This window comes from Sorex fumeus, unplaced genomic scaffold, assembly GCF_029834395.1.
Source record: "Sorex fumeus unplaced genomic scaffold, SorFum_2.1 ptg000020l, whole genome shotgun sequence".
NCBI classification, from domain to species: Eukaryota; Metazoa; Chordata; class Mammalia; order Eulipotyphla; family Soricidae; genus Sorex; species Sorex fumeus.
The window spans coordinates 8,501,647-8,526,898 of NW_026606077.1; the positions used below are offsets into that span (position 1 = coordinate 8,501,647).

The 25,252-nt window shown below is 37.1% G+C and overlaps 1 protein-coding gene across 4 annotated transcripts in view; it reads right to left on the reverse strand.

The window, feature by feature from the left end:
• PPP3CB (protein phosphatase 3 catalytic subunit beta) overlaps positions 1–25,252 on the reverse strand; it is a 60,918-nt gene that overhangs the window by 11,976 nt on the left and 23,690 nt on the right. For 2 of the 4 annotated variants that reach the window (XM_056113308.1, XM_056113307.1), the window contains exons 4-11: positions 23,923–24,034; positions 19,980–20,125; positions 19,584–19,723; positions 19,386–19,463; positions 19,186–19,280; positions 15,710–15,835; positions 5,826–5,903; positions 632–658 (exon numbers count right to left, since the gene is read on the reverse strand). In XM_056113308.1, the coding sequence (XP_055969283.1) occupies positions 632–658; positions 5,826–5,903; positions 15,710–15,835; positions 19,186–19,280; positions 19,386–19,463; positions 19,584–19,723; positions 19,980–20,125; positions 23,923–24,034 (802 nt within the window). The remainder of the gene's footprint in view (positions 1–631; positions 659–5,825; positions 5,904–15,709; positions 15,836–19,185; positions 19,281–19,385; positions 19,464–19,583; positions 19,724–19,979; positions 20,126–23,922; positions 24,035–25,252) is intronic. The other 2 variants (XM_056113310.1, XM_056113309.1) reach the window with 1 other exon arrangement.

Here is a 25,252-nt window from a genome sequence, read left to right on the forward strand (position 1 = left end):
AGTTCAATCTCCCCATTTGCTAGTCAAAGAAAAACTAAACTTCCTATATAACTTTGAATTAGTAGATTTTGTTTTAAACAGACAACTTAAAAAAGTAGCTAGACTTAGGGATAGTGCAAGGGGATGGAGGATGAGTATAACAAAGTCCATTCATATTTTCAGCCTTAACTTTTATAACAGTGAAACCATTTGTAAGCTATGCTAATTTCAAATTTTCACTTGAATATATACACACTGTACAAATTGGGACTTTAAATCAGTCTACAAACACATCATGCATAATATTAAAAGTAAAATGTCCACAGTAAAATTACTTTGGGGAATAAGACAGACAATCAAACACCCCTAATCATGCAGGGAAGAGTACAAAACATTACAAATAAGCAAAAGAATGAAATTTTAAAACAAGAGGAATGAAAAAGAGGGAAAAATATTTCCATGCACAGAAAGACAGATATCTTGGAATATGACTTCTAAAAATGCCAAATTCAAAACTCTGCTAGAACTTAGACTAATTTTGCACAAGGCCCAAGAGGACTCTGCATTTCAATAAATAACGCTAACTTACATGGACATGAGGATAACTTATGAAGTCATATTTCAAAACAATGTTACTCTGTCTGGTCTGTACCTTTTTTATTGCCATATATGAGCCGTTCTTCAGATGGAGAGTCCAGAAAAAAGGAAGTGAATGATGGAGAAAAGGTGGTTGAGACAAATAAAAAGATAGAGATTTAACTTGGCAGTGGTCTGACTTAACTGAAGAATGAATGTAGAAAGAAAGGGAGAAAATGAAGGCCTTCATATTTGAAATTTGAAAAATGCAGTACTGTAGATCTAGAGAATGAAAGAGGAATGACACTGGGTAGATCCCTAAAGGAAAGATTTCTTAAAAGATGTGTGTTCAGAAGAAATTATGGATAGAATGACTATAATATCTGATGAAAGTAGACAAATCAGGGACAGAAAAAAACACGTGAAAACACATAAGACTGATAAGACTGTGCTAACAACAATTGCACATTTATATATTGATACCCCTAGAGAAATGTGTCACCCATGAAAATATGTTTAGTGAAAGGTAATGACACAAATGAGATAAAAACTTATGTGGTTCTTCAAGGACACCAACATCTGCAAAATCTGTAGTATATACAGAGAAATGTAGGTAACTTTATCCTCAGTGAAAAACTTGACCCACTCCCCCAAAAGGAAAGGACAAGCTTCCCATAATCCATAAAAATGAGAGCACACAATTTCTTCACTCTTAATTATGCACATACTCAGGAATAACAGTATGTGCTTTTTGTTCTGAACCCAATCTGGAAATCTGAGGGGCATCTTTTTGTAGAAATAGCAACAGATTGTTTCTAAGCAAGTAACAGCTCTAAGAGTAGGCAGCAGAGAAGTTTCGTTTGACTTTCCATATCTCACATTTTAATACTGATTCCATTAGGAAATGCAAAGTTTATACTTAGAACTATGACACACTAGATTATACATTTATCAAACTCAAAACCAAAGATTAACTGAGTTTATATTCTAATTATCAAAGAAATCAAAGTTTAAAACCCTTTATTAAACAATAAACCAAAAGGAATGTCATGTGCATATATACATGAAATATGTTTATGCAAATTTTTGCCTTTAAAATTAATCCTAGGTAAACAGGAGCTCATGACTGTTCATCACAAGATTCTGCCTCATCACTTAAGCTCATGGGGAGGCTGAGAGGGCAGTAAATGGGGCAGGTGGCCAGAAAGACTCAAACCAGCCCGACCACCCTAGAGATTCTCGGTCACACAAGACCCAGTTTTCCTATAGAAATCTCCCAGAAAGAGCCAACTCTTAGTCCCATACTAAGTTCCTCCCTACTTGGGAAGCTCCTTTCTTTCCTCTTTTACTTTCCAAAAATAAATATAACTAATCCCAGGGCCAGAGAGAGGGTACAATGGTTGGACATTTGCCTTGTACACAGTCAACCCGGGTTCGATGCCCGGCATCCAATATAGTGCCCTGAGCACCACCAGGAGTAATTCCTGCAAGTAGCTGCAAGTAGAGCCAGGAGAAACCCCAGAGTACCACTGGGTGTATCAAAAAAAAAAAAAAAAACAACAAAAAACCCGGAAAATAATCCCACACATACACTGAACAACATAATACCAAAACTCATTTAAGAAGAAAACTCATTCCTTTACTCAATCTCAGTCGTGAATATGCAAAAATGACTCTCCTTCCTGCAACTAGAAAATCTCCAACTCTGTTCTTTCCTTTTCTCCACAGGGAAAAAAAACCCTCCACAAAACTCCCCAGCCCATTAAAATGTCTTTCTAAATCAGACTCCTTCCTAGGTCCAATTCACAGGATGGTTCCACTGCTGAGGAGGAACCGGAAAAGGCAGAGGTCAAAGCCTTGCTATCATGGTGAAAGGAAAAGAGAGGTTTAAGGGAAAAAATAGGGAAATATAAGGGAACGAACTTAGTCAAGCTCGAGACACTCTTTTCTTTATTCGTTTCTATTATCTATCCTTTCCCCCTTTATTCTTCCATCTATCTTCATTCCTGCAACTAAACTCACAGATTCAGCCTCAAAATTTTTTGGGAATTCCTGATTATCATATTTGGCAGTGGAAGAGTGGATGAAACGAAGAGTAACTGCATCTGCCATTTTGGCAGTCAAGGGAGATCTATTTCTAGTATTCGGTGCTGGAACTCAATGTGTTTTCCCATAGAAACATTGTCATAAATGGTGCTTACCAATTTTTAGAGAAAGAATTTCCATCCTTTCTACTCCCTCAGTTTATGCAGAAGAACCTGAGAAGTTAGTTGACTTTTCTACAAGTATACACCTGCTATAACACAGTCACCAACACAACTGATTCTTCTCACTAAATCCCTCTTGAATGACATTCAAGAATGATATAACAACTGAAGAGATAGCTCAAAGGGCTGGAACGCATGCTTTGCATGCCAGAGGCCCAGGTTTGATTCCTGGTTCTGCCTGATCTCCTGAGCACCCGGCAAGAGTAAATCCTGACTTACAGCCAGGAGCAGCCCCAAACCAAAAGTTAAAAAAAAAAATGATATAACAAGTATATCAGTTAGTGTAACTTATCAACAACAGGAAAAAGGTAGATAAGAACATAAAATCTCATTAGAAGGATCATAACATTTCATGTTTAATACCGGCAAAACAACATTCAGTGTTATTTTTTTAACATAAAAAACTGCTATATTAGACTTACAGAAACTTTTCCCTTTTCAGTATAGGAAGAAGGCTAAGCATTACCTCTATCACAATTCCAATTTAGCAAAGCATTAACAAAACTGTTTCTTTTTTTTTTTCATGTTGCTGGGATTGAACCCAGGGCCTAATATATACATGCAAAGCATGAGCACTACCACTGAGCTACCTCCATAAACACTGATAAAATTTTAAAGTAACAAAGGTAAAAATGTAGAAAATTTAAAAGATTAGCTTTATGCAAATGATATTTTAAAAGAAGAAACAAAATTAAAATTTCAACTGGAAATATAATTCTGCTGATCCAAGTTGAACAAAAGATAAATCCACAAATATGTATTATTCCTTTCTGCACAAAAAATACATAAAAGTATCAATTGTAATATGAGTATAAAAACTTAAGTGTTAGGATAACTTGGTGGTAAGTCTATTTAAAAAAATTGTAATTTTAAAAGAAATAATTATATCAAATGTATTACATTGAGTAATCATAATAAGCAAATTTACAGAGCAAGGGAATCTAAGGTTTTTAATCTTTTCTAGATTCAAATACGAGTTTATCATATTTGGCAGTTTAGATCCCAGATTCAGATAATGATTTAATGTAATAGCAATAAAAATTCCTACTAAATATTTCATAAATTTTCACAAATGGAAAACTAAAAAAGTTAGTGTGTTAAAAATTATTTCATTCATTTTACTGAAACTTGTATTAAAAAAGAGAAAACCGAGGGGAGGTAGGGAGAGAGGAAGGGAGGAAGGAAGGAAACCAACCAGGACTTTGACAGATTAAATAACTTGCTTGAGGCTACAAAGTTATGTAAGAAAATGAAATCTAAACCCAGAAATCTAAATACTAACAATGTAGAAATGTAAGTCAAAGAAATAATTACTTTAAAATTTTATGGAAAAGTCAGATATTTATAAAATATATCCAAATTTAAACTTCAATAAAAATTTCAGAGAATTAAATTAAAAGAAAAAAACAAAAAAAGTATTATTAAAGGATATTACCAAGCCCCATAAGCTCTAAAGATATAAATATTTTTCTTTCATTTACAAAACCATAAGCCAAAAGTACAGGCAAATCTATGACTGGCCACCAACAGTAGACATTTGTACATAGTCACTTTGTACTTCGAAGAAATGGGCTTACAACAATGTTTAAGAGTCAGCCTTACATCTACTTAAATTACCATATTTTAGATTTCACCTGAGAATGTGAATTTCTCAAAGAGAATGAAAGTTTATGCAGTTAGAGAAATACAATTTTCCCCTTATCATTTGAAATCAAAGAAGTATAAATAGTAATTTGCTATCGTACTATTGAGACAATAGTAATTTGCTATCGTACCAAGCAAAATAAGTAAAAATGAACAAAACTCAATGAGGTATGATATAAAAATAGGCCTATGAAATTTTTGCTAGAATCACTTCATTTTGATTCAGGTCTTTTGCAAAATAATATAATTTTTATTAGATCATATAATAATATCATAGCCAAGATAAATGAAATAAAACCTTTTTGTTTTGGGCCACACCTGGCAGTGCTCAGTGCTTACTCCTGGTTCTGAGCTCAGTGGTCACTACTGGAGGGCTAAGGGGACCCTATGGGGTGCCAGGGATCAAACCCAGATTAGCCATGTGCAATACATGTGCCCTACCTGCTGGATTATTGCTCCGGCCACAAAACTCCACATTTTTTAATTCTCTTTAAGAAATTTATTCCCAAAATAATATGATACAAATGCTTACTGAATATTTTTCATATAAGAGTGACTTAAAGCAACCCGCCATCAACCAATGTGAGATTATGAAAATTAGGGTATTTTACCAATATGCAAATCATGTTTAATCCATGGAAACATTAATTACAAGAGTATTAAGAAGAACAAGAAAGTTGTGAAGAGACTATAAAATAGTCTTTAGTTTACAAAGTGGTTTTGTTTATTGAGTTCATTTAATTATTTAAAAACAAAAAAAATTTCAGAACAAAAATGTTTTCCTATTTACTAATTTATATATCAAATACACACTATGTACATAGGCTTGTTGGCTTCCATGAAAAATTAACAACCATTTATAACCTTGTTTCTATGGAAAAAAATTCTACATCTCAAACTAAATTAACACATGGTCTCTTAGAACATAACCACTTCTAAATTGGGAACATCCTACTTTGGTTTTTGAAAGGAGAAAGTGAAAGTATTAGGGGTTCAGTTTGTTTCTGATGGAGAAAAAATAGTCTAAAAATTAAAAAGGTTTTTTGTCTCCCCATCCTAAGCAGTGTTCATATTCATGAAGAACCACGTCTTTTTGATACCTTTCCATCTGACCTTTCTTTCAAATATCCCCTTTCCCAATATTCAACTTCTTCCCCATTATCAACAGAATAATAAATGGTATCATTTAAAAAAATGTATAATCTAAATATGTATTTAAAAAGTGACTTGCCACTAATCAAACAGCATTGCTTTTAGAGAGCAATGACTATATCTTACATATTTTACAAATGTTGACTAAACACAGGCAGTTACAAGGTACCACTTCATAATCAAAAATAGTAAAATGAATAATCATACCATCAAACTGGTCTTCACCTTCAGTCATCAGTTCATCATCAGAGCAAATACTCAGAACATTTACCAACATTTCTGTCACTATTAAAAAAAAAATTACAAGTCAGCTAATCATATTTATCTGTGATACATACAGCTATTCATATAAACAGTGAAATCATTTTTGGCTAAAGTAAACTAACACCGTGATAGCAGGAACGACAGAATTAAAAATTTATCAGCTAGAGCTAGGGAGATAACTCCCAGGCCTGGAACACAAGCTCTGCAAGGGAGCCCAGATGTGATCCCTGGCAATGCACAGTTCTCCCACCACGACCACCACTGGGATGGTCCCTGAACGCAGTGCCAGTAGCGGCTCCCTAGCACCACCAAATGCACACAAAAAATCCAAGCCAAAATTATTACATATAAACTATACATATAGTATTTCAAAATGAAATTCAGTATATGATAAGTTTGGGGTTTTTTTGGTGGGGGGGGGCAGGTGGGGTAGGTCTACACCCAGCAATACTCAGCGGGGCAGGGATTCAAATATATCTTGACTGGCTGGATACAAGGCAAACACCTTAACCCCTTTACTATCCCTCTGGCCCAAGAGGGACTCTTTATTCTTTATAAAATATATTTTATTACTATTTTTTTTTGGTTTATCTCTTTTGATGTCACACCTGGTTGTGCTCAGGGCTTATTCCTGACTCTGCACTCAGGGATCACCCCCGGTGAGGCTCGGGAAAACATAGAGAGTGCTGGAGACTGAACCCAGGTCAGCAGTGTACCAAGCAAATGCCCTTCCCCAATGTACTATCTCTTCAACCCGTGGGTATATTTTAGGTCTCTCAGAGGATTAAGGAAAAGAAGCTCCACACAGATAATGACAGAGATGAAACTTATGCATTTAAAATCTTCATTTACGAATACAACTCAAAGATTAAAAAATTAATAATCATAGCAGCTTCACAGTTTCAAAAAAGTTCCAGAATCTATCATTTATAAATTAATGTCATGGCTGGAGAAACAGGTCAACAGGAGGCCCAGCTTCAATTTCTGGTACCATTTCTGCCCCCCTTCCCTTCTTCTACTCCCCATTCTGAGCACATAATAGGTGTGGCCCAAAACCAACAAAACAAGTAAAATAAAATACAAATCGGCTCCAGGATGAGTCAAAAAGCTGAGCATGTGCTTGGCATGCAGGAAGCTTGGGCCTGGTCCCAGTGGGGCTGCACAGTCTGAGGAGGGCTGAGAGTGACAATCCCCCACCGCCAGATGAGGCTCAAAACCCAAAAAACATGTAAGACAAAGAAATACAAATGAGCTCTGGCAACTCTCCTAAATTTAAATTCCCAAGATTTCTGACGATTAGCAACCGAATTTATGATTCTTTATAGCACAGCGGTAGGGCGTTTGCCTTGCACGCAGCCAACACGGCCGACCCAAGTTCGACTCCTCCGCCCCTCTCGGAGAGCCCAGCAAGCTACCAAGAGTATCTTGCCCGCACGGCAGAGCCTGGCAAGCTACCCGTGACGTATTCAATATGCCAAACACAGTAACAACAAAGTCTCCAATGGAGACGTTACTGGGCCCGCTCGAGCAAATCGACGATCAACGGGAGGGCCTTTACTTTACTATTAGGCTTAAATCTCTTTTAATAGTATATATATCTTTTTCTTCTTTTTCACTTTAGTTTCTAAAACTTTATTCTTCTGCTTTTCCTAGTTTTTAGATCATCTGCCCCACCCAAAGTTAGATCTTCTCAAGATTCTCCCTGTAGTCTTGTCTTGGGCCACATCTGGTGTACAACAGAGCATACTCTTGGCTTTGCAAACTCAGGGGTGACTCCTGGTGGGGCTCAGGGCACTGTATATGGTTGCTGGGGATCGAATCCAGGTTGGATGCATACAAGGCAAGTGCCCTCCTGGCTATGCTATCACTCCAGCCTTCTCTAGCCTTTCCTTTGAGGCAAATCAATCCCCTACACAAGTTTCAAGTACCGCCTTTCTACAGATGATTCTAAAATCTCTACCATCACTCCAAACCTCTCCTTTAGGCTTGATTCTTTGCTGCTTTTTACTGTCCATCATGGTTTGTTTCCGCTACTACAAAGAGAGCTTCGTGAGTGCAGGGAGCCGATCTGTTTCCCGCTCTAAACCCCAGTTTAGGTCAATGCCTGCACCTGAGAAGCACCAAGAATTATCTGACAAGCAAAGAAAAATGAAAGGCATATGCAAAGTCTAACTAATAAAATTATATGTAGCAACAGATAAAAAAGAATAATGGGCTGGAGCGATAGCACAGCGGGTAGGGCGTTCGCCTTACACGCGGCCAACATGGCCAACCCAAGTTCGATTCCTCCGCCCCTCTCGGAGAGCCCGGCAAGCTACCGAGAGTATTCGATATGCCAGACACAGTAACAACAAAGTCTCCAATGGAGACGTTACTGGGCCCGCTCGAGCAAATCGACGATCAACGGGAGGGCCTTTACCTTTTTACCTTTAGAAAAATGTAATAGTGGCATAGAAAAGAACCACTGGGCCAAGAGTGCGTGTGGTATTACAAGCAGGTATCAGCCGGATAAGGAATTTTAAACAGAAACTGAGAAAATAATACTGTTCTGACAAACATTCACAAAAAGTACAAAGACTCAAAACTTAAAGAACAGAACACTGAAAAGTGGACCTGGCTGTGCCATGCTTTGTTTGTTTGTCTTGGTCTGGTTTGGGGCTACACCCTGCTGTGCTCAGAGCATACTCCTGGTTCTGTACTCATGGATCACACCTGATGGGGTTCAAGGGACCACATAGAGTCAGGGATCAAACCTGGGTCTAGCACACACAAGGCAAGTGTGTGCTACCCTCTGCACTATCTTTTTGCCCTGGCTGTACTATGTTATAGCTGGAACACTGAGTTCACAAAAGAGAAAAGCAAGAAATGAAACTGAAGAGAAAAAATGGAACTGCAAAATCTTGTATGACAATAAGTTTTATCTTAAGGGGCCAGACCAATAGTACAGCAGTAAGGAACTTATCTTGCAGACCGGCAACCCAGTTCAAATTCCTGGTACCACCTATGGTACCCAAAGCACTACCAGAAATACTCCCTGAACACAGAGCTAGGAATAAACCCTGCACATAGTCAGTTGTGCCCTTCCTACCCTCATCCCTCTAATTATTAATGTTGAAAGCTACCAGAAACCACTTAAAATCTAAACAGCACCTTTTTAATTTCATGGTTCTTTTCATCCAGAAGTTGAAGGAAACATCCAAGAAAGTCACAGCACAGGAGTCAAAGAAAGACACCAGATGATAGAAATGTTATTTTTTAAAAAAATTTAAAGATCCAAAAGATTTTATAAAGATCTTTATAGAGAGTTTAAAAATACAGAGGACCTAAGTGATGAGGCATGTCTGAAGAAGCAGAAGGATAATGTCTTCCACAAGAGAAGAATTCAAGATGCGTACATTCAGAAAGCAAGGAAACAGTAAGCAAAGTTCCTACTAAAGAAATATTTTTGTATTTTTTCCCCCGAGAATGAGGGAAGTAGCTCATAGAAAAACATAATGCTTAATAAAAAGATATTTATAATATATCCTAAAAGAAATGGAGGAGGATGCAAGTTAGTAATATAAAGGATGTTGGATACTATGAAAAGACCCATTAATGTTAGATAAAGAATGGTATCATTTGGGAGGTGGAGCAATAGCACAGCGGGTAGGGCGTTTGCCTTGCATGCGGCCAACCAGGTTCGATTTCCAGCATCCCATATGGTCCCCTGAGCACTGCCAGGGGTAATTCCTGAGTGCAGAGCCAGGAATAATCCTGGTGCATTGCCAGGTGTGACCCAAAAAACAAAAAAAAAAAAAAGAGAGAGAGAATGGTATCATTTAGGGATCACAGTAATAGATTAGCTGGTGCTTGCCTTGCACATGGTATACCAGGGCCTAGATCCCCAGCATCCTATATGGTCCCTGAGCATTGCCAGGAGAAATCTCTTTGTGCAGAGTCAGGAGTAACCCCTGTGCACCACTGGGTGTGGCCCCAAAGCAAAACAAAAAAAACGGTCCCAATAATAAGGCTGCTAAAGGATCTCTAGCAGTACTCTACCTATACCTCTGACTACAAAGAGGGAGCATATAGATGGTTAGAGTTCATTAGTGCTACCGTTTATACATGAATAAATTAGAAAAATGGGAGAGAAAGACGTCTGAGTATATTAAGAGAGCAAGGAGGTATATGGTTTCTGAAAAATGACATGTTAAAAGTTCTGAGCAATGAGCTAAAGAGCTGTGGAAGCAGTAAGGGGAGGCTAGAGTAGCAGAGAATTTTAGTAGAAGGTATTCATGTTACTATTATTACCAGACTCGGAACATACAAAACAGGTCAGAGAGAGAGTTCATGGGCTGGAGTGTAGGCATTCAATACGGAAGCTCATTTCTGATCCCCAGTTCAACTTAGTCCCTGAACACTGGCAGGAGTAACTACCAGAGCCTCCTCCCCCACCCAAGAGCTGGGAGCAGCATCTGAGCACCACTGGGTGTGGCCCTACATCAAAAGACCTCTTCAACTCTTCTCTCCCCTTAAATATGCAGTCTCCTTACAATTCAGTGAATCCCTTTTTGTAGTTCCCCCCCAGTGTTCAGGGGTCCATTCTGTTCTGTCTCCCTCGCCATGTAGCTCTATAACAGATGTCCCTAACTCTGTCTTCCTTACAGACCATTGTTTCTAATAACTAACTACATGGATGTATTTTGTTTCAGTGGCACCTACCATTTATCAAATTTCCAAGTTGTTCATGTGATTACTAAGATTCCTGGCTCTATGTTCAGGGGGCCAGTGTGGTGCAGTGATCGAATGCAGGTCAGTCAAATACAAAGCAAGCACCTTACCTGCTATACTATCACTCCAGTACTTATTACGGTTTTTTTTTTTTTTCCTTAAATGAAACCAATATCTTACCCCCATATAAAAATACTCTTCTGGCCTAACTTTTATTTATTTTTTATTATTATTTTTCTCTTTTTTGGGTCACACCCGGAGATGCTCAGAAGTTACTCCTGGATCTGCACTCATTACTCCTGGTGGTGCTCAGGGGACCATATAGGATGCTGGGAATTGAACCCGGGTTGGCCGTGTGCAAGGCATATGCCCGACCCGCTGTGCTCCAGCCCCTATCTAACTTTTAAAGTTAAAAAGTTAGCCTCAGGAAATCTCTGGTTAGGGACTACACAATTGTCCCAGTGACCTTTCCTTTTTTTCTTTCTTTCTTTCTTTTTTTAAAGGTATCAAGTGTTTTGGGTTTTTAAAGTGATTTAAAGGTATTAAATTTATTTTTTGCGTTTTGGGTCACACCCAGAAATGCTCAGAGGTTACTCCTGGCTCTGCACTCAGGAATTACTCCTGGCAGTGCTGGGGGACCATATGGGATGCTAGGAATTGAATGTGGGTTGGCCTCGTGCAAGGAAAACACCCTACCCACTGTGCTATGCTCCAAGCCCTGCAAGTGACCTTTTCAAAGTGGAACAAGCGTATTATTTGCTGATTCCTCTTTATACCAAAAAGAAAATTTTCATTAATAATCAAAAAAGGAGAGTTCAACCTATCTAAACAGCTAGCATGTATTACAGGAAAATATGAAAAACAGAAAACAAAGAGCTTGAAAAAATATTTTTACTATGCTCAACATTGGTCAAGATTCTGTATATAACTTTCAAATCCTTTACTTTTTTTAGAACGACATGAATAGGGGCTGGGGCGATAGTGTAATGGGTAGGGCGTTTGCCTTCCATGCAGCCAACCCGGGTTCGATTCCCAGCATCCCATATGGTCCCACCGAGCACTGCCAGGAGTAATTCCTAAGTACAGAGCCAGGAGTAATCCCTGTGCATCACTGGATATGACCCAAAAAAAAAAAAAAAAAAAGGAGACATGAATAATATGGTCCAAAGATTTGAATACTACCCCAACAATGTAGATGGCAAAAGAAAAAAGGTCATTTAATAACGTAACACTGATTAAAAAACCCACTAAGGAGAAGTGCTGGTCAGTGTAGTGTTGGAACGAAACTACCATTAACAGTACGATAAATCACAGTACCTCAAAAATGGAAAGAATAAAAAAAAGAAAAAAAAGACAAGACACTGTTAATCTTCACCTTCTGTGAAGATACACAGAAACTAAACTTCCTCACTTTTTAAAAGTTTAGACTATGAAGGAAGATAACTTTAGCTTCAATATCGTGGAGGGTTCTGCTGACCTTTTTTTCAATGTACCTTATAGATTCTGGTCTGATGTTTAGGTCTTTAATCCATTTTGATCTGACTTTTGTGCATGGTGTTAGGTAGAGGTCTGAGCCCATTTTTTTTTTTTCAAGTAGCTGTCCAGTTTTGCCAGCACCATTTAAGAGGCTTTCCTTGCTCCACTTTGTATTTCTTGCTCCCTTATCAAAGATTAGATGATCATATATTTGAGGGTGTGTATATAAGGAAATTCAACCCTAATTATTCCAATACCATGCTGTTTTAATTATTACTGATTTGTAGTAGTTTGAGGTTGGGGAAGGTGATTACTCCCATCTCTTTTTCCCCCAAGAATTCCTTTAGCTATTCATATTGTTCCATATGAATTTCAGGAATGTTTGATCAATTTCTTTGAAAAATGTTTATGAGCGTCCTTACAGGGACTGCACTGAATCTATATAACGCTTTGGGGAGTATTGCATTTTGACCATCTTAATTCTCCCAATCCATGAGCAAGGGATGTTTCCATTTCCACGTATCCTCTTTTATTTGTTGAAGTAATGTTTTGTAGTTTTCTTTGTACAGGTCCTTTACTTCCTTAAACTGATTCTGAGGTACTTGATTTTCTGAGGCATGACTATGAACGGGATTGTTTTTTTCATGTCACTTTCTACTCTCTCAATATTTGCATGTAGGAAAGCCATGGACTTTTGGGTATTGATTTTGTAGCCCGTGACTTTACAAGTCTATTGTTTCTAGGAGTTTCTTGGTAGAGACTTTAGGGTTCTCTTAGTATCATGTGATCTGCAAATAGTGATAGGTTGATTTCTTCCTTTCCTATATGGATGCCCTTAATATCTTTTTCTTCCCTAACTGCATGGCAAGTACTTCCATATGCAATTTTCTATGTAGTCATACTCCAAGCTCTATCCTAGGAAGTCTAATTTTTTCCCACTTAACAATATGGTGAAACATTCTCACCCTTTGTGATGGTCTTCGAAACCTACTTTTCTACACCAAACCTACTTTTTCTGTAATCCATATTTGAAGACTTTACCAAAGTACCTGCTAAAGGCATCTTCAAGGATGAAACACCACTGACCAAGCAAGTGGAAGCAAAGATAAACAAATGGGACTACCTTAAACTAAAAAGCTTTTGCACCTCAAAATAAACAGTGACTAGGATACAAAGACAGCCTACAAAATGGGAAAGGATAGTCACTAAATACCCTTGAGATATACAAGGGACTGCTTGAACTCTACAAGAAAGCATCCAATCCCATGAGAAAATGGGGCAATGAAATTAACAGAAACTTTCTCAAAGAAGAAATTCGAACGGCCAAAAGGCACATAAAAATGCTCTTCATCATTTATCAGAGAGATGCGTATCAAAACAACAATGAGATATCATCTCACATGACAGAGACTGGCATGCATGTGCAGAGAAAGGGACTTTCCTTCACTGCTGGCGGGACTGCTTACTGGTCCAGCCTTTTTGGAAAACAATATGGACATTTCTCAAAAAAAACTAGAAATCGAGCACCCATTTGATCCAGCAATACTATTTCTGAGAATATACTCTGGGGACCCAAAAACACACAGCAGAAACACCATCTGCAATCCTATGTTCATTGCACCACTATTAACCATAGCAAGAATGTGGAAACAACCTGAGTGCCCTACAACAGACAAACGAATAAAGAAACTATGGTACATCTACACAGTAGAATACTATGCATCTGTCAGGAAAAAATGAAGTCATAAAAGTTGTCTATAAATGGATGGACACAGAGAATATCATGCTGAATGAAATGAGTCAGAAGGAAAGGGACAGATATAGAATGACTGCGTTCACTTGTAGTATAAAAAAATATATATATAGTTGAAGAATAATATCCATGACCAGGGAAAACAGGGGTCAGGAGGACTGGTCAATGGTTGGAACTAACCACAGATGTGTGTGGGGCTGAGGGTAGATAAGACAGAGGAGAGCAGTATGACAATAATAGCTGGGAATGATCATGCTGGACAAGATCTGAAGGTTAAAAGTAGGTAAGGGTTTCTGGGGGGTGGTGGGAGGGAACCTGGGGACACTGCTGCTGTGAAATGTACACTGGTGGAGGGATGGGTGTTGGAACACTGTATGACTGAAATCCGATCATGAGCAGCTCTGTAAGAGTCTATCTCACAGTGATTCAATAAAAAAGTTTAAAAAAAATTAGACTATATACTTGAGTGCACTGTGAGCTCTAAAATCTGATTTTCGTTTGTTTACTGGTGCTAGGGCTGAAACCCAGGGCCGCTTACATACAAAGCGTACACCCTACGCAGAATTATAGCCCTGGCTCTTCGAATTTTTTTTAATATGACTACAGCTGAGAAAAACCTATCATTTATATACCTCTTTCCTTGTTTAAGTAGTGATTGCATAAACACTTATATTAAATACGAACTATTTTCTTACTGGGGGAGGTATTAGAGACTCCTATTAGAATCTCTGAGAGGTCACTTTCCCTCCTACTTCCTCTGTTCTCTACACGCCCAACCCACTCACATTACTTTAAAATAGTTAAGCTGCAGTCTAGCCTGGAGGCAGGAGAATGAGCAGTTCCTAAATTCCCTTCAGCTCAATGATGCTATGATTGAACTATTTCTCATTTACCAAAGATAGACAGTAATAAGTGTAATGCATCTCTTGTATCCAAGCCCTTTACTGGCCCCTTTCTCAAATGCTAAAGTGAGTAATTCTATCTCCACGTGAACTTAAGACCAAAAGCAATTTCCAAAAGGTTGGTTTAATAAACACAGTGTAAATTTAATTTAATACAACTTTGGATTTTAGAAGGAAAAGTTGCCTTGGCTGAAGTAACACCATGTCAAATAGAAAGGAGTATTTTGCAACACCGAATAGGTGAGACAAAACAGAGACACAGAACTAAATACCTCACAATCATATCTGTAACTTTCATACTGTTATTTCCAACATACAAAAACTGAGACATTCTCCTGTAGAAAAAATAAATACTAACTTGAAAAAGAATGTCATAAAATTAAGGAAATCTTAAGAATACTATAAAATTAGAAAAACAGAATCCAAATTACCTTGGTATTACTCATTTCCACTTAAAAAGTCTATTAAGTATCACACTAATAAGGAAATCATTACCCCTAAGATTAAAAACATTTTTACATGGACAAAATATTAGGATAGAATCTAAACATAATTTTTCTTAAAGTACAGAACTGCTGTGATGACTGTATAAAGGAAGGGTTGCTAACACTTCTCAAGATACTGTGTTACACTTATCAAGATACTGTGGCTCTCGTGAAAGCAATACCATTCCAAATCAAAGCTATCCCTCTTTTTCTGCACAGAAGATTTAAGCTAAAGAAACAAAGAAAGAAAATCCAACAGCTGAAGACAACATCGAGCTATTTATAAGCCTTCTAGTCCCCCAGCCACCCTCACATGGGGGTTGTAAACAGCTAACTAAAATATCTCTGAGGCTCTCATACCCACACCCACTGACACAAGCAGAACTGTACCACAATGAAACTAGACTTCAGTTTTCTTTAGCAAGTATGCGCCTGCAATAGTAAATTGGAGTAAATGTAACAATAACAATTGCTCATTTTGTTTTTTAATGAAAACCATACCTTTTTCTCCAACAAATGGTAAAGACCAGGTAAAAACATCCATAAAATTGGGTAACCAGTAAGGATGTGGAGAACAATTAAACTGTCGAATATTCATCACATTATTTTCATATTTTAATACAGCAGCTGCAAGATAAGTTTGAATGACATGTAACAGTCTGTTTTTTTAGCTCAAAAAAAATCTAAAACACAAAATAGCAGAAAAATATCTTTTCTTTGTGTGGGGTCCCTCAGGAAGGGGGTACCAAGGGATTCCATAGATCAAATCAAGGGTTTCAAACATGCTCTACCCCCTCGAGTCACATCTCTGGACACAGAAAAAACATCTTTTTACGTGGATGGGGAATCAAGGAAAGAGTGAAATGAGGGGTTCTTAGGAAGAGGTAGGAACTAATTTTTAGGTATAAAATAGTTCGTTTTTAAAACAACTTTATGCATAAGTCAGGTTTTTGTTATGCATTAATGAAATTTTCAAGTCATATCTAAAATTTTCCTCATTTTATAATTCCATGATAAACGTGCACTTCTACTAAATCCAAAATTGTGAAAACTCAAATTTCAGAAGAAACATAGAACGGCTAAGAGCAATTTTCTAAAAGTTCAGATAAGTTGGAAGAAATTAGCTGCAGGCAATGTGAAAAAGAATAGCTAATTGATAATAAACAAAAATTGAAAAATTAATAAAACCAACTTGGAATGTTTATAATGTATAATGAACATATTTAATTTCACTTTGATATTGGATAAACCAAGTGAAAAACTACTATAAATAAAAACTTTATTTCATCAAGAAATTTTACAGTAATACCAAAAGTGATGAGGTAATAAAACCAATAATAAAAACAATCCAGTAGCAATATATACACATGTCAATTTCTGGTATACTCTCTAATATTTCAGTATGTTGATGTAAAAGCTTAACTTTGCTGATATAGATTTCAGTACCTCACTTTACTTTATGAAACACTACACTGGATAGGCAAGATTCTAATCTACAGTACAGCATGTGCTAACTGTGCAATGCTTGGTAAATTATTTAACAAATATGCTTCTTAACTATAAGACTAGTGTGTCCATCCAACCTACCTCAAGTCATTTTTTATGTGGTTTATTTCTTTCCTCTATAAAGAAAAGCATTAAAATACAGAAAAATAAACCTAAAATTTGTGATTTTGGCTAAAAAGAGTTAAAAGTGGTGTGTTTATGTGATATAAAACTATTTTCAACTTGGCATCAAGAAATAAAGGGTGGAGGGCCAAAGAAATAACTCATTAGGCTGGGCACATGCTTTGCATGCAGGGGGCATAGACTTTATTCCAGATACCACATGGTCCTCCAAGCATCAATGGGAGCAATCCCTGAGCAGAGCTGGGAATAGCCAGCAAGCACTGCCGATGAGACCCCTCCTCAAAACAAATAAAATAAAAATTAAAAGGGAAGGAAAGAAACGAAACTAAGAACTGATAGATGGTTTCATCTTTAAAAAAAAAAAAAGGAGCAAAGATTCTAGAAAACTGCTTTATAGATGGAACAAAACACTACACACTCATACCATGCAAGCACTCAAACTATATACAGACTCAAAACTCTAAGAGGTTTGATTTTGACAAGATGAGATTCAGTGGTTTGGGTTTCTTTATTTTAAGTACTAAGAAAAGTGATCCCTTAACCTCCCGAGACAGACTAACAAAGAACAACCAGTAAGATAATAATCAACTGATCACAGAACACTAGGTTTCTTTAAAATTGACAAAGGATCTCACAACTGAATAGATAGGAACACTGGTGGAAAAATACAGATTCTGGTACTTGCTTTGGCAGCGTATATATTAAAACTGGAATGATAGAGAGATTACCAGAGCCCCTGAGCAAGAATGACAGGTAAGTTAAAGCATAACACTTGAAAAACAAAAACCAAAACCCAGAAAATTCTGTTCCTGTAGAAGTGTTTCTCTTTAAAATTAATGCCACACTTCATTATGTACCTTTCAATTTTCAAAACTGATGAACCAAAAATATAGTTTGGAATATCACAGGGCATAATCTTTAAGAGGCTATCTTACAAAGATAAACAACTTGGGGTTTGGTGTCAAAGATAGCTCAATGGGCAGAGTGCATGCAAAATAGGCTTTCAGAGGCTTATATCAATCCCTGACAGCACCAAAACAAACCAAAAAAAAAAAGGTAAGCAAGAAGCTAAATGTCAATGGTATTGCTACTTTGGTAAGGAACATAGTATTAAGCTTTCATAGCATATTCTGTATCCAAGTTATTGCATAGCATGTCACTGATCTTGTAAGCATCAGTTCCAATCCTAAAAAAAATTATGTGCTCTCCTTCTGAACTCACACTATGTTCCATATTTAGCAATTATCTCATTATATTTCTAAATGTACTTTCAAAAGTCTCCAACCTTCTGCTCTTTCCTCCTGGCACATCCACTCTAGTCTAACCCAAGAACTATGACAGTCAACTAAATTCCAGACATGTCAAGACTGAACAGGACCTGGCTTCTTAATTTCCTATTCTCAAAATACAAACTACATAAACATATCCAAACTCCTCTTCAATGCCTTTGGTGGCACACACCTAACTAGGTTAAAATCCTTTGGTATCATCTGTCAATATTCAAAATTAAACAAAATAAGTCTTTCAGGCATCAAATTTGGAGGGAAGATTAAAAAAAAAAAAGCACTGGTACAGAAGGTACAGAGAAAAAAATTCTTCTTTCCAAAGCATTTTTTTGAAAAAAGAGGATGGAGAATAGGGAACAATGTAAAGAGGTCAGAATTAATCAAAATGGCTGAACTGCTGGGGCTGAAGTGATAGTACTGCAGATACGGTGCTTGCCTTGTAGGCAGCAGACCCAGGTTCAAACCTAGGAACTGTATATGGTTCCCTGAGCTCACCAAGAGTGATCCCTGAGCAGAGTCAGGAATAAGCCCTGAGCACCACTGAGTGTGGCCCAAAACCAAAATTTTTTTTAAAAGGATGAACCACTGATCTTCATGGGACAGTGTTAAGATTTGTAATAAGATTAAGTAGAGAATAAGACAGGAAAAGACAACCCTGACTCAGTGAACATACAAGAAATGTGATAAATAAATACATACTGTAAATAAAAGTGAAAGCAGAAGCAGCTTAAAGCAAACAAGAAAACACTGTCTACATTATAAGGGGAAAGATTTAAGAAAGGGGAGTTTGAGAACATCATGTTTGATTTTGTCTAATGTATTCAGTTTAAGAGTTCCTCTGTAAGACAGTTCTTGTGAGTGACAAGCCGTGGAATGGTCATATATGATTTAAGTTTCACATTTTGGATTTCTATTTCTTATTCTCTCCCCTCCCTTATATCTTAATTTTTTTATATTGAGATTTGGAAAGTTACAATTTCAAACAATGCCCCTTTTCTATTTTTTTTAAATAAAATCAATTAAAATGCTAGCTGTTTAACAATTTTATCAACAACATCTTACCTTTATTATTGTAGACATCTAAGTAATTAGGTGCCGAAAAAATTGTTATTAATGAAGGGAACCCTGTAGTTTGACTTTTTCTGTACATTCTATAGCTGCAAAACAAATAGCTTAATATGCATCGTAAAGCATCAATAATGATTACTAAGTTTGATTCGTATTTAAGGTGTTAATCTGGGCCGGGGAAACAGAATTCTTACCCTGCATCTTGAGCTTCATGAGCTCTAATAATCGATAACAAATTATTGTTTTGCAAAAATTCACACACTGCTGGATAGCTGTGGGGGAAAGAAAGTAAATTAATAGAATAGTTTTCTATATATTCTTTCTATAGTACTATGTACCAGTTTAAAAACTAAAATGTCACTAATCACTAATCTTGGAATATATTTCCTTACTTATAAAAATAAGAACATCCTCGAACTGTATTGTGACTAAAATGTTCCTGTGACTTTTCATTTCCAAAATCTTCGGAAGGATCAGACCATAACAAGTCACACATTGGTCCAAATGCAGGTGGCTCTTTGAATCTATCTAACTGTGAAAGAAAGAAAAGAAACAAAATAGAAATAACTCATCAAAAAGTGAAGTTAGAAGGGACACAGGAACGTGAATGTAATACCAACTTTGAACACTACCCATATTATATTGTTCTGGTTAGGGTATTTTTTTCTTCAAATACCAATATAATGATCCCACCAATACATAATCTTAACAGTAGTGATAATTTTGAAGCATTTACTCACTACTACATATATAATAATCAACCTTGAAATTAATAGATAAATACTCACTCTCCTAATATCATCCAGTGTGTGTATTTCTGGTGAAAGTCCACCATGAACACAAAGAAACTGTTGATTTAAAAGTGCAGCAAGAGGCAGGCTATCAAAAGCTTCCATACAAGCTTCATAAACTCTTTCTGAATATTTAATTTTACCTAAAAAATAATTACAGATTATCATTAGTTTTTATCATTTTTAAAACTATACATGACTATTAAAACCAAATCAAGAAAACTATAAACACAGAAAACAGACAAGTAATGACCAGAGGCTGAGAGCAGATAATGAAATTATGATACAAAGGCAGCAAGCAAAAAGATAATTACAAAATGATGGGATTTTTCCATATTATGACCACAGTGATAGAGATCTCTATACATTTGTCACAACTCTAAACATCACAAAAAGTGAATTTTACTATACATAAAAATATTTTAAAAATCAACGTTTTTGTATTTACTTTGGGTTCAGGGGCCAGAAAGATAATAAAGTGGGTAGGGTACATGTCTTGCACATGACCTACCCCGTTTAACATACAGTTCCTTGAGCCCCACCAGGAGTGATCCCTAAGTGAAACTCAGAGTTCTGAGCACTGCCAGTTGTGGCCCAAAAATCAACAAAGTAAACTAAATTCAATCTCTTAAAATAACTCAATCCTTTACCTTTTTACACCAACCAAAGCAAAATTAAAACTATACATACAATTTACATAGTTCAAATAAAGAATGACTACTTTGTTAAATGAACGCAAGATCACTATATTATTATGAAACTAAAGGTTCATCCAGCTGAAAAATAAAATATTTATACACTGGCAGACCTAAGAAATTCTCTTTAATCTCCAACAAATGCTTACTCAGTTTATGGAGCCAGACAATTACTGCGAGGGTGTGAAGATGCCATGCTGCTCAGTTCCTCGGTGCCAGGGACCATCAAGGCCAGGCACTCAGGGTCTACCAGGGCCATGTCTGACCATGCTCAGAGGTCTCAAGGAACACGCCTATAGTGCTCAGGGGTGCTGATGAGAATTTTCATCAGACAGGCAGAGGTGGACTCTTGTGGCATCTTCCTGGCGCTGTCATTTACCTTTACGAATATCTTGCCTAGGGGCTAGAGCGATAGCACAGTGGGTAGGGCATTTGCTTTGCACGCGGCCGACCCGGGTTCGATTCCCAGCATCCCATATGGTCACCCAAGCACCACCAGGACTAATTTCTGAGTGCGGAGACGGGAGTAACCTCTGTGCATCTCCGGGTGTTACCCAAAAAAAGGAAAAAAAAAAAAAGAATATCTTGCCTAGTAACTTTGAGAATCATAGCTCTTTAAATTAAAAATAACAAATAAATAGGGTGGGGGGGGGGGGAGTATCCTGCACATTCCTTTGCTTCTTTATGCCTTTCCTGAGTATTTTGTGGTTTTGGTGAAATTTTTGGTGGATGGTTTGACAGGCAAACAAAAAAGTTTATCTTCTATTTTCTTTATTGGTTTTGGAGTGCTGGGGGGAGCACACTTCTCTCAGCACAGTGCTCTGGGGCTGGTACTGATGCTGCAACTCACTAGTTCTGATGCATCAAAGCTGAAGCTGGAGTGCTTATACATGGAGCGCATCTTCAGTCCACTGAGCTCTCCCCAGCCCCTGCATTTCCTTTTCTATTTCCCTTTTCGCAGTGTTATATTCAAGTATTTGAAAATCTATATCCAGCAACCAGAGGTCCAAAACTGATAATCTGCTGACCTGTTTTTCAACAGTTTCAGCACTGTGGTTTAATAAAAATTTAAATTCGATTGCTTTTAGGTCAAGCACACACTTTCTAGGTCTCATTTCATATTCATCTAGGTTACCACAAGATCCTTGAAATTAAAATTACAAGTTTGCCATCTCTAATAATTTTTATTTTCTGTCACTGTCTTCCCGTTGTTCACCGATTTTCTCGAGCGGGCCCAGTAACGTCTCCACTGTGAGACTTTGTTGTTACTGTGTTTGGCATATCGAATACGCCACGGGGAGCTTGCCAGGATTTGCCGCGCGAGCGAGATACTCTTGGTAGCTTGCCGGGCTCTCCGAGAGGAGCGGAAGAATCGAACCCGGGTCGGCCATGTTGGCTGCATGCAAGGCAAACGCCCTACTGCTGTGCTGATGAACATCTCTAATATTACCCATCACTATATTGTTCTTTTACTATAAGTCTGTAGTAATGTGATTTTTATTAGATTACTTTTTGTTCCATTTTGTTATTGTTACTTTCCTAACAATGCCTAATTTATGAATAGTATATAGAAAAAGCACAGATATAGCATACATCAAGCTTGTTGTTACTATCTCTGGTTTCAGCCATCTACTGGGGGATCTTGGAATGTACCTCTACAGATAAGATGGGACCAGTATGTTTACAAACACATAGTTATGAGGCATAAAAAGGTCAAAACTGTTTTATATTACATAGTAGCTACCAGTAATCATATTAAGAGGAATCAGCTAAATATTTAGGTTAAAAATTTCAATTCACTAATAGAATGTTCGAAATAGTCCACTATGGTGACATGATAATCTGTTAAGAATAATGTCTCCCAACGAGACCCCTGACTCGCCTCCCACAAACAGCCTCTCTGGTTCCTGATCAAGCTGCTTAACAGCCATGATCCCAGAGACTCAAGAACAAATCTCGGAACCCAGCGGGTTTTGGCAGAAATTCCTCCATATTTAATTGTTAAAATTTCGGAATTCCAAATTCGCATGGCCACTACTGCGGCCACGAGACATCATATATTATTCATAACCAGCAATAGAAAACAAATTGTCTACGGTTGCCTTTTCGGCAGATCTGAGTGTTGGGGTAAAATCCCAAATAATAATGGTGGGTCTGGTGTCAAAATATTGAATGTAATCAAAGTAGAGAGAGAGTAATGTGGAAATCGTCTGCCGCATAGGTAGGAGGAGGGTGTGGGATGAGGGGTATATTGGGGGTTTTGGTGGTGGAAAATGGGCACTGGTGAATGGATGGGTGTTTCAGCATTGTATAACTGAGACTTAGACCCAAAAGTTTGTAACTGCTTTCACTGTGATTCAATAAATAAATTTATAAAAAAGAAAAAAAAGTAAGGTAGAGTTCATGCCCAATTCAATCAGCCTAATCAATGGTTGAATAAAAAGCAACACTCCTACATTAAAAAAAAAAAAAGAAAAAAAAAGGATAATCACATCTCTATATTGGGAAAACAAAATCTCCAATACAATCACATTTTTATTAGTTTTTTTTCTATTCTTCCTGTTTAAAAAAAGTTAATTTGATATTAAAACCACATATAAGACTTAAAAGTATTCCTCACTACACTTTAAAAGAGGTAAATATCTGGGGCCAGAAACAGTGAAGGGGGTAAGGTGCTCGCCAGGTTCTATCTCTGACACTTCTTATGGCCCCATGCCAGCCCAGCCCGAAGTGATATCTGAGCACTGACAAGTATGCCATTCCCACCTTCTTCCCCCAAACAAAACAAAACAATACAAACAAAATGGATAAAATCATCTCAAGAGGCCAGAGAAATAGTATAGCAAGGAGCCAAGGAGTCTCTATAGCCAAAAACAAAAGAAAAACATCTGAATAAATCACCATTAAATATCAGAGTGGGTCAGAGAGATAAAACAAATGTTAAAAGTGCTTGACTTGCACAAGGCTAACCCTGGATTAATTCCTAACACTGTAGATGGTCGCCCCCAAGCACCACCAGACTAACCCCTGATCACAGATCTAGAAGGTTAACCCAAATACTACAAATAAGTAAAAATACATTAAAACAAACAAACAAAACCACCAAAGAGATCTTGATCTTCCTCAAAGCTGTGTTTGGGCATAAATTTTGTCTTTAAAAGTTATACAGTAAAGTCTCCATAATTATGACTACCCACAATACTCCAAAGATCGAAGGAAGTAAAAAATATTCTAGCAATACTCACATTCTTGCTTAAAGGTAAAATATTCAGTTAGGTGTCTGCATTCATGGTTGCCTCTTAGAAGAAATAATGTGCTTGGGTACAGAATCTTCAGGACCCATAAATATAAGACACACTGCAAAAGAAAATGTTCTCAATGAATTTATTTTCTATTATTAATCTGTTCAAATTTTGTTCCTTTTCCTTTAATGCACCCTTAAAATCTCCAGTATTCCTTTTAAAAAAGGTTTTTGAAAAAAGAAATAAATGAAAAAGGTTTTTGGGCTACACCTGGTAGTGCTCAGTGCTGAGTCTGGGCTCCGCAGTCAGCGATCATTTCTGGCAGGCTCAGTGGGCCATACTAGATGCCAGGATTGAACCCAGGTAGGCCACATGCAAGGGAAATACCCTACCTACTGTATTATTGTTCTGGCCTTTCCATTATTCTTATCTTTTTCTCTTTGTTCTTCACTAAAGTATAAACTCCATAAAATCAGAGACTTTGTCATTTTATTCACTTGTTCTCCACTTCTAGAAAATAAACTAGCAAAGTATAGGTAGTTAGCATTTGTTGAATGAATTAATCAAATAATTTATTTGATTACTTTTGGTTTAAGACTGCTGTAAAAACAAACAGCAGATAGGCAGTAATTCTTAAAAGAACAGTAGCTAACATTTATTGAATAGTTACAATGCGCTAAAGTCTCACTACATAATTCTCAATTATTCCTCAAACCCATAAATGAATAGTATCTCTATTCCAGAAATTAGAAGACTAAAACAAAAGAGGTTTGCAACTTGTATGAAATTATAAAAAATGTAAGTAATGGAGGAAGGATTTTGATTTAATCTTAAGCATTATGTTATGCTGCCTAAGGTTACAGTGAATGTTGCGTTACATAAGATAGATGCGCTCTCTCTCTCTCTCTTTTCTTTTTGGGTCACACCCAGCGATGCACAGGGGTTACTCCTGGCTCTGCACTAGGAATTACTCCTGGCTGCTCAGGGGACCATATGGGATGCTGGGAATCAAACCCGGGTCGGCCGCGTGCAAGGCAAATGCCCTCCCTACCCACTGTGCTATCACTCCAGCCCCAGATAGATGCTTATTAACTAAAGTGATACTAAGAAAGTATGACCATTTAAAATTAAATAATATTAAAACAGACAGCAGATGTTTTTTTCTAAACAGATTTAACACGTTTTATTTGATTAAAAAAAAGGAAAGAGATATTTCATATTTTTAAAAGCATATATATATAAAGTTTCACATATATAGACCTATGTATTATAATATATATAAAACTATACAAAAAGAAAACTTTAGGAACTGAAGAGAGTACAATAGGTAGGG